The sequence below is a fragment of the Mycetomoellerius zeteki genome, unplaced genomic scaffold, assembly GCF_001594055.1.
Source record: "Mycetomoellerius zeteki isolate Tzet28-1 unplaced genomic scaffold, Tzet1.0 scaffold421, whole genome shotgun sequence".
Taxonomy (NCBI): domain Eukaryota; kingdom Metazoa; phylum Arthropoda; class Insecta; order Hymenoptera; family Formicidae; genus Mycetomoellerius; species Mycetomoellerius zeteki.
In genome coordinates this window covers 730-11,001 of record NW_017257416.1, presented here as the reverse complement: position 1 = coordinate 11,001, position 10,272 = coordinate 730, and the positions used below count along the sequence as shown (strand labels likewise).

Sequence of the window (10,272 nt, the reverse complement as noted above, 5' to 3'; positions counted from 1 at the left end):
TCCTGCTGTCTGCTAGATACAAATTAATTGTTGGCTAAAGAACAGTTTTGAAGTATCTATATAAAAACTGTGTTTCGTAAATACGTAATGACTAATAACTACGAAGCTGTATAATTTCATAGTATTATTTTTATAGCAGATTTTTCCTGAATATAAATTCGATATTTCCTCAATGAATTTTATAAGAAATTATTATTCATCGCAATTTTGTAATTTTTCTTAGATAAATATCTTAGCAATTATAACTTTGAGTTTCTATTAAAATAAATATTATTTTCAATTAATTGCGAGATGTAATATCTTGTTCAATATTTACACTTTTAACATTTAATAACTTTCATAACTAAACATTTGCATCAATTTAATTTTTGTAAAGAAATATGCATCTTTAAATTCGCTAGAGAAGCTATTAAGACTTGTGTCGACTGAATATATTTTGCGTTATTTCTGTCTGCTATTAAATAGTGAAATCACATCAAATATCGAAGAAATAAAAGTAGGAAGGTCAAAAAACAAGTAATACGAAGGCGCGAATACTATCGAGAATCCGATAATTCTTCACGATCAATTCTCGCTTCTAGACATGGAAACGCCAGGAGATGATTCGGTATCGTCATCTAGAACTGTAGAAAATTCAATCGGGTCGACAATCTCGCGCCCCCAAGGAGAAGAGGCAGGACATGCGACAGAAATCAAGAGAGACGAGAGAGAAAGAGAGAGAATAGGGTCGGAGGCTGACATTAAGCCTCGGGTACACGTCCAAAAGCAATTCAGATATTGTCCCAATAAAAGCACACTTTTCCTCATGGATGCTGGAAATCTCAGGCCGCTGAGATGAAACCGCATTTTTACGACGAGTTTTCCTCAGATATTCTCTGTGTGATAGGCTTCTTTCATAGACGTACACTTTTCTGAATGTTCCAAATCACTTGTTCCTTTGTAATTCACATAACTATTACCTATTATGACTTTTATTATAAAAAATTACACATTGTTCCTTGTTCTTTTTACTACGACACATTTATAGCGTTACGAGGGCGCATAAAGTTCCTTAAAAAAATTTAATTTTGATAAATAGAATTTAGTTAAATAAATAAATTTTTAAAACAAAGCGTTAGTTTTAGAAAATTTAATTATAAAAATCTAATAAAATTCTCTCTAAAAAATAATTTAACTATAAGAACATGATGGCAAAAGTACAAAGTGTCTTAATTTAAAATGTGTTATTACAATTATTATTTTTTGAAATTGAATTTCACATTTATTTATGGAATAAACTTTGCTCCTTCTCTTTCTTAATTCTGACGAAATTCGACTTGATGCTGAGAAAAGATTACTTTCTGTGTCGTATGTATCGTAAAACGACATCAACGTAATTTTAAAGGGTCAGAAGGGCAAAATATGTACTATATTTGAAAGAAGATTTGCACGTCGGGGGGCTCGATGTGATTCCCGATTCTTATTTACTGCAGTAAGCGTCGCGGCGTCGAGGGAGACATAAAGCAGGCGAACATCGGAAAGAGCACGGTGAACCAGGTCGGTGCCCATTGTCGTATAATACTTCGACCTTAAAGCGGCGTTAGAGTTAGTAACATTGGCGGTCACCGTCGTAATTTACATCCCGAAAGCTACCGAGGCATCTAGCGTCGCTCTGCTCGAGACGTAAATCCTATTTCGCGTGGCAGGTAACACAGAGTGAGATTATTACGGTTCGAGCATGATTCCTCGCGTTCATAAAAGATATAGCGGGCAGTAATATATGAGTACACGCGGTCGATGAACGTAGTTGACAATCTCGACAATTTTAGTGTCGCAATTTAATGATCATTCTCAAGTTTCATGAGGAAAAAGAAAATAACTAGAATGTTCCAAACTTTAGTTTTGAATATTATTATGCTAAGAAAGATTTAAAAAAATGGGAAACTTCGCGAAGTTTGAGAGGATAGAAAAGTCGAGCTAAAATTTTTCGTTGGTCGGGAATGAAATTTCCTTTCGACGAGAAAGATCTCTGTAAATGACCGCGGCTTCGTGGTAATTAAACGACTGTGGAGTCGCATGGGAGCCGAATGTCGCTGTTTCGTGCGCGTGTAGTTCTGTTTTATGGCCCCGCGTAACTTGCAGCTTGCAAATAATGCAATGTTGGATTTTCCATGAAAACGCAACTTGTCGCTGCTCATGTGACCCGGATCGAACGGACGCATAAAAGCAGGGACTTTATTTACAACTCCACACGGCACGCAGCATCACAAGGGATGCATAAACCTTAGGTTAAAGATCGATGTTTGAGATAGAGGAGGAAAAGCGTTTCTGTTTCCATTCTATTCCATTGTTTGTTTCGCAAAGTAAGCTTATCATAATAAACTAATATATAGAATAAAAATAAAAATAAACTGAAACATAAAATAAAAATAAAGACAAAATTTTTAATAATAAACTCTATACAACTTTACATTTTTTAATTTTGGTAATATCGCAAAGATTGAATGAATTTCTAAATTTTTTATATAATATATTATCGCAAAGAAAGATATGAAATTATTTAGGTTAAAAAATCGTGACAAATAAGCAATGAGTTCGTAGTAGTACCTAATATATGTAAAGCAACATAAATAAGAATGGGAGAGTACTGTTTTAAATTTTTATCAAGCACTAAGCTAGATATACCAAATGTATTCTTTGGCATGAATAAACGATGCAGTAAATTTCTCTCAGAAACGGACAATGTCAGACAAAGTCAGCAAAATTGGAAAATGAAGTTGGACCAATTTAAAGAATTGTCTTTTACAGTAATTGATTAAGGAGACTAAATTGTAAAAGTTGACTTCTGTATTCTTTCTGATAAGAGGTGCTACTCTCTTCTCTTTCTTTCTACAAGTAGAACTCCTCCTTTGCTGTAAAGTTTCTTTTCAGGCGCGCCGGAAAATAAGCAGTGGCTTTTGGGGTACTTTCGAAATTACCAAAAAGAACTTCCCGGCGTCCAGATTTCAGGTTATTTCGGCTCTCGGTTAAGCCGATCAACCGTGGAATTGGTTTGCCTCTAAGAGTGGATCGTGATACGAAGTACAACGAGTCTCGAGTAAAAAAAACCGGATGTTCGATGAAGGAGCGGCTTGTATACGGAGAAACTTCTTGAGCACGAGGGTAAGAGGAGGTGCGACAAGAACGATGGCGAGAAAACGAAACATCCCTCACAATCTTGATCTCGAATGAGAGGGTGCAATCTTCAATTAATCGTGTGCATTGATGTGAGAAACATAACAACGAAAATTAAAGTGCATTTTAGAGTGAATTAATTATTTTAGTAGTGAATAATTGATCTTTTATAAAACACTTTTTTAATTAAATCGATTAAATCGACAGAGTAGTTAATTCTGTCTATAATTTAAAATGAAATTGACTCAGAATAATGTAACATGTATAAAATTGTTACTTTTATTTTAAATTAATCAATGTCATCCTTATTAAGTGCCGTAATCTATTATTAACTATAATTTATATATAACATGATAAACTACCAGAATATATTAGCTTTTATTATTACTTTTTATTTCTACTCGTGATTAAATTCTATTACAATGCTTTTTATTATATCGTTAATTTTTTGCCGCGTGATCGGTTCATTACGAGTCCGTTATTCTTCTCATTGAGCTCTAGATCATGATAAATTAATTATTCTCAAGACAGGTTCTTATGCGCTCCCTCGTAATTTATACTCACCAGGAGGTGTCACACGCATGTGTCAGAGTAAGATATCGCGCTCCCAGACCGTAAAACGTCCTGAGGACACCCAAGGAATTCCCCAAGGAATGGCCACCTTCTACTCCGATTAGACTTGCGATCTTGCCTTCTCTATGCGCCTCGATGAGACCTACACATATATTGTGGTATATCATGATTTAATAAAAAAACTCGGTGTGTGTGTGTGTGTGTGTGTGTGTGTGTGTCATATTCTCTTTATCTTCTTAAAATTATAAAAAGTTTCATCACGTTTTAGCAATTTAACGTTGTAAACATGAAACTAAAAACTGTAGTAGTACTATCCACGATGAACTTGTCAAACTCAGAATATTTAAACCTCGGGAATCACCCAAGTAGGTACACGGAGTTATTTGAGGCTCATCTTGCCGCGGAACTTCGAATCATCTTCGGTGAACTTTGCTCTCGGCCGAATTACAGCTTCTTCCGTGAATCAGCGAAGTTTCCGTTTTTTCGTGTCCGCCCCGTCTTATAATTTTTCTCTTTTTTTTTCCCTGAGCGAGATTAAAGTGACACTTTATGAGATTAAGCAGGGCCTCGGGATCGTGGAATTATGGTGTTCATAGATTATTTACGACTTTCGTCGGGTGAAGAGATCGGACGGAATCTCGGAAAGTCGGTCGCGGGAATGAATGAAAAGATCGGTAAAAATCGGCTTTCAGATCCGCTTTCGGAAGTGCTTTCAGGAGTGCTGTCAATCGCCTCATTGAAACTTTCAGACTGCACCCAGACGGCGTGGTGGGATATTAAAGCCTTCTGATTTATCGTACTTTATATCGAATATGTCGATTTGCGCGAGTTATTTATTTAACTGCATATCCTGGATTTAAAATCCGCTTTGCTGCAATATTAAAAGTATACCTATATAAAATTTTATATCTACAGGGTGTCCGGTAAAGACGTGACAATGCTTAAGGATAGATTCTTAAGATCATTTTAATATTAAAATTCTAATACCAAAATGTCGAGGATATAGGAGAGACCAGGGATAGTTGATACAGTTTTTTTTAAGGAATTTTTTGCTCGTAACTAATAAATAGAATCTAAACCGTAAGGGGTCATTTTGCAATAGCCATATGCTTATACTACACAAAAATTATTTTTATGATTTAATAATATGATTAACTTTCTAGTATTAATAAAAAATATAAAATCATGCACCTTGTAACAACTTACCCCATATGCGCGGTCGGATGTTACAGTTACTGAGGTCACTTGTTACATATCCAGATTTCAAAATATTACACATTTAATTAAATGAAATAAAAAGAAATATATATATATATATATACTTCATTAATAATTTTAAAATGATATTTATGTAACATTAATAACGTTTATGATATATCTAAACAGTTTTCTTTTTTTCTTACATATCACAGAAATAAAAATATAAATTTATATAAGATTACCATTTGGTTGCCGCTATTACGCTTACAATAGATTATGTTGAGGTTAGGTGTGAGGGCGGAGAAGCAAACACCTGTAACAACACACCCCGTCACAACTAGGCCCGGGGTGTCATATTTACGTATTTCAATTATTACTTATGCAAAAAATATATGTTAAGACGTTAATAGGTATAACCGTAAGATGTTGTTTATAAAATAAGAATTCTATAGAAATAGTTGAAATTATGATATGGTGAACAGATTGATAAATATAACATTTTATATATTACTGATTTATTTTACTTTTGGCTATGAAAAACCGAAAATATTTTCTATTTCTAAAAATATGCTATTCAGTCTGAAATAACTTATTGCAGCATGACCGCAATGTTTTTATGGAAATACTATATTTTTTATGTAATATTATCGTTTGTTGTTTTGCAGCAATTTTAAATGTAAGAACATACCCCATGTATCAACTATCCTCGGTCTCCCCTAATAGTTTTTGAATTATAAGCATTTAAAGTTGGCGAATCATACTGTCTAAAATTTGTGCGTTCAAATGTTCGATACAATGCAAAACGCTATAAAAGCGGAAACTAATTGTCACTTCTTTTTAATATCGATATAAAGATTACGATATGCAAAGATAAAATTATTGATATTTCTAATTGATTGATATTTATTACATCAAAAAATTATTAGCCTCGATATTTTAGTGTTAGGATTTTCATCTCAAAATAGTCTCTGCAGGAATCTCCTCTTAGGAGTTACGGTCTTTATGGATACCCTCTCTAACCTCAGGATTAATGATGTGGATTCGTCAGATTCATAAACTTTTATCATCCTGTTGCTTTCCATTCTTTATCAATAAAAGTTCTCACACATTTTTTGTTATTATACCCACACTATTTACGATATTTTGTTTATTTCTTTGCGTAAGTTATTGACTGTTATTGATGCTGGTCAATATAATTAAAATTTAATTGAATTTATGGATCGTAATAGCTATAAATTTTTATATAAAATAAATCCGAGGATATAGGATTATAATTAAAAAACATTGAATAATTACAAAGAAAAACTGCAATAATAAATTGATATTAACCTAAAGTTTTTACGCGCTCGCTTGGTTCATCCTTTTATCATGCCATACGATAAGCTAAAGCGTTTTATAGCATTTAATAGGATTTAATACCTTTTATCTTGATACAAGAAAGCCGCATATTCTCTTTAGAGAAACGCGCCACTGATCTCGAAAATTAAAAAGCTGTAATCTTCTCTTGTAACTGTTCCCTACCTTTGCTGCTTTGAACGAAGCTCGCTCGAAAGCAGCTTGCCTTTTCCTAAAAAATAAAACGAAATGAATATGTCCTCTACTTCAATAATGTCCCCGTTTTTATATTAATTGATACTATATTTTATATAGTAAGCTTATTATACAATACATGAACATCTAAAATCCATTTGATATTCAAGCAATACAATGTAATATCTATAAAGATTTCACGAATTTTATACGAAAATGATGTTAAAACATAATTTATTATTGAAAGAAATAAATTTAGGACTAAATTAAGACAATTATCGTAAATCGATTTATTTTATACAATTAATTATTGTAAATAACTAATTATATAAAATGAACTAATTATTTGCAAATTAATTATATAAAATAAGTTAATTGTTATAACAATTATTGTAAATAATTAATTTATATTATTATCAACGATTTTATTTTTTGATCGTATAAACTTCATACATATAATACTTGTTTTTGCTGTTATATACATATTTTTTCCCTATATGAGCTAAAAGAAATCAGAGTGCACTATAAAATATTCTACTAGTTATTTTTTTTTAACCCTAATCATACTTGCAGATCCAATGGATTTAGACATTTACTTCAACTATGTTATGAAAAATTGTTTAAATATTTTTCACAACCTTATACAATTTTAAGTTATATAATTTTATTCCTCGAATTTTGATCTTCAAAATGAAAAAATCATTTACGTAACTTTAAGCAACGAATTTGAAGTGCACTCGATTTGCGAATACTAGTTAAAGAAATTTCAAAGCGAATACTGTTAGAATTAATTAATAGTGTTTTCTTGGTTCGTCAAATTCAACGCGATATATTTCGAAATCACAGTTTTTTGTCTGTTCCAAACACTGTTGTGGGACAGGTTCGCGTGCACGAGCCGCTGGCTTTTCCACCTTTTACCTTCTTCATGCCGCGACCTCGTTTCCACTTCCCACTTGGCGAAGTTTCTCGAGCTTATGAAAATGGCTGACAGCTTTCCAGACCGAGTTACTCGCGGTAAGTTCCATTGCGAGACTTTCGTTGCGAAGCCGTGCCAGTCCCATTTCTTCACTTGCTCTTCATAAACCTTTTCATATTTCAACGGCGTTCGTAACTTGATTTCGCATATGTGTCTAATCAACTGTCCATTTGCATAAGCATATTCGTTGGGAAAGAATCAAATTTTTCGTTATCGGAAGATCAACTGTAATTTATCAACCGTAAGGATTACTTAGTTTTTAACGTGAGATATTTTGACAAAAGTTTAAATTAAAATTATATGAAGATTAGGTTTCTTTGTGATAAAAAGTCAATTACCGTCTGAATTAAACTGAGCGCCTTTCATTATACAATTTACTTGCATTGCTCGAACTATTCGCTAATTACCATTAACTTTTAATCGTTTTTCAGTTATTTATACAGCAATATTTGCAAAAGTTTACGTAAAATGTTATGTTTTTATCTCTTTCTCGCGTAACCTCGATTCGATTTCAACGAGCTTATGAAAATGGCAGTCGGGTTTCCGAAGTGAGTTACTTGTTGCAAAAACTTTCGCAAGCTTTCGTATATCTTTCCCACTATCCTCTCCTGCTTGGCATTTTCTTTCTTTTCAGGCAGTTTGTTCTTTATTTTAGCATCGGTGTTGCCTCGGCATATTTTCTCTTTTTTCTCTATAGGTATATTGTAAAAGTAGCTATTGCATATCGATGAAATTTATTCTCCATTAGTCGATTTCACCAACATTCTATAAATTCTCGTTAACAGACGATAAATTGACCCATCAATTTTTAACTTAAATGAGTTTTTGTTAAAAATAGTGGTGGCTCAACCAGTCATCAGCACTAATGGACGTTCGCTAAACAAAAAAATTTGCATTCAACATTCGTAATCTTTTTAACTTTTTTTTAATTTTTACTGTATTGAGATAAACTTTTGATATATCTAATGGTTTGTAACAATGTTTTTAAAAATACGAAATACTATATGATGTTATTGCTTTATACTATTTTCTTTTGATTTGTATAAAATATTTCAAATGTGCGTGCAATGCAAATGTGACGATAATTAATTACTACATTAAGCAATCAAATATCCATAACATTAAAATGATAATAAATTAGTTGGTATTTAAACAGAATACAAGTCATTATGACATTAAAATGGCTCTAAAGTGATTATTAAAAGTCACTTTTCAATCAATCACGATTCATTTTAACGTTATTTTGACGATATCGTGACTTGTTGTTCTGCTTGGGAATTAGCTCAGATCAGTTCGAAGCACGAATTAAATAGTAAAGGTCCGTCATAGATCCGACAGGTATTATTTCTCCTAATCTTAATATTTTTATTATGTCGAATATTGTCTCTGATATTTCGTGAATTAGCAAGGACCCTCCGTAGATTATGGCATGGGCGATAGCATAATACTTTTGTCTACTGCTGATAAATCTTCTACAATACCTAAGTTACGCCATCGAATCGAATCCAATAACGACTTTCCTCTTCAACTTCGGAGAAGTCGAGCAATTAATAGCGGTCCTTTATCCTCTCGAATCGATGAGAAAGTTTCTCTGAGACCGTCGCTTTCATATCTATTGGTACTACCGGTTAGCGTGTTACATTTAATAACATAATACGGCGGTCACGAGAATTCTTTCAGTTACAAAAGGTTCAGTTCAAATAAACTGAATTGCTCCTGATGACACAACGGAGATTCTTTCATTCAATAATACTTTAGAGATTCACATTCATTGTACGCGCTTTGGTATTGTTGACATTTCTTATACTCAACTCAACGATCTTCACTTTTCATTTGCGTTTGCTTGACACAATTTGCGTTGTTCGTATATTATTAGATAATATTTGTTCGTAATTCATTTTCATTTATTAATTGGTTAATTATACATAATCGTAGTTATCAAATACTTACAAAGATGCAAAAAGAAGATAATTTCACGTCTTTAAATTGATAAAAATTAAATAGCACAAATATTACATCTAATATCGAATTGCAATCTCTTGCATTAAATTTAAAAAAAGGAAGAAATAGCTGATATCTGAATATGAAGAAAATTATTGTTACGCATATTATTCACATAATATGATGAAAAAATTGTACATGGAAAGAATAATGTATCAGCAGTATTAGCTAATAGCAGTCTGACTGAAAAATAATCTTATTAATTTAATAACAGTATGAAATATATTGTTATCATAGTTATTAAATGTTAATTTAATAACAGTATTAAATATTGTTATTAAACTTTGTTTTTTTCGTTGGAGATATATGTCAATGTTAATGTGTGTATTCACCTTTGACGGAGGTAACCAGGGTTAAGTGTTGAGCATTCATTTCAGCGAGTCGACGAATCACGTCAATCTGTTCCAATGAGAGTTGAACTGCATTTAACTGAGCGGCACCGCAAGGAACGTAGGCTGACCAAAACTGAAAAAAAGAAGTATATCATATTAGATTATTATGTAGAAATGGCCAGTGATTGTGTTTAGAAATCTACCATTGATTTCTTATATATGAAATACAATTTAACAAATATTTTAAATTAAACAAAACTTTTTAAATTAAAAAATTCTAACTTCTCCTTACATTCATCTCATTTCCGCCGCACATCGATTGATTGAAAATATCTTTCGGAAGAGAAAGTAAGCGAAAAAAAGGGATGAAAAGAATAATTGACAAACTTAATAGTTTTGATGCACTTTCGAATTGGAAATTTTATTCAATTCATAAATACATTTCTAGGAGCTACAATAAAGTATCACGGTGGATCTTGAATGAAGCATTATTAATAGTATCTACGT

General features: G+C 32.2%; 1 protein-coding gene across 1 annotated transcript in view; it reads right to left on the bottom strand.

Moving 5' to 3' along the window:
* Positions 1–10,063, bottom strand: part of LOC108726434 (dipeptidase 1) — a 26,490-nt gene extending 16,427 nt beyond the window's left edge. Inside the window, exons 1-3 of the mRNA XM_018454007.1 lie at positions 10,058–10,063; positions 9,766–9,898; positions 3,718–3,868 (exon numbers count right to left, since the gene is read on the bottom strand). Coding sequence (XP_018309509.1) covers positions 3,718–3,868; positions 9,766–9,898; positions 10,058–10,063 — 290 coding nt within the window. The remainder of the gene's footprint in view (positions 1–3,717; positions 3,869–9,765; positions 9,899–10,057) is intronic.
* Between the last annotated feature and the right edge of the window lie 209 nt (positions 10,064–10,272).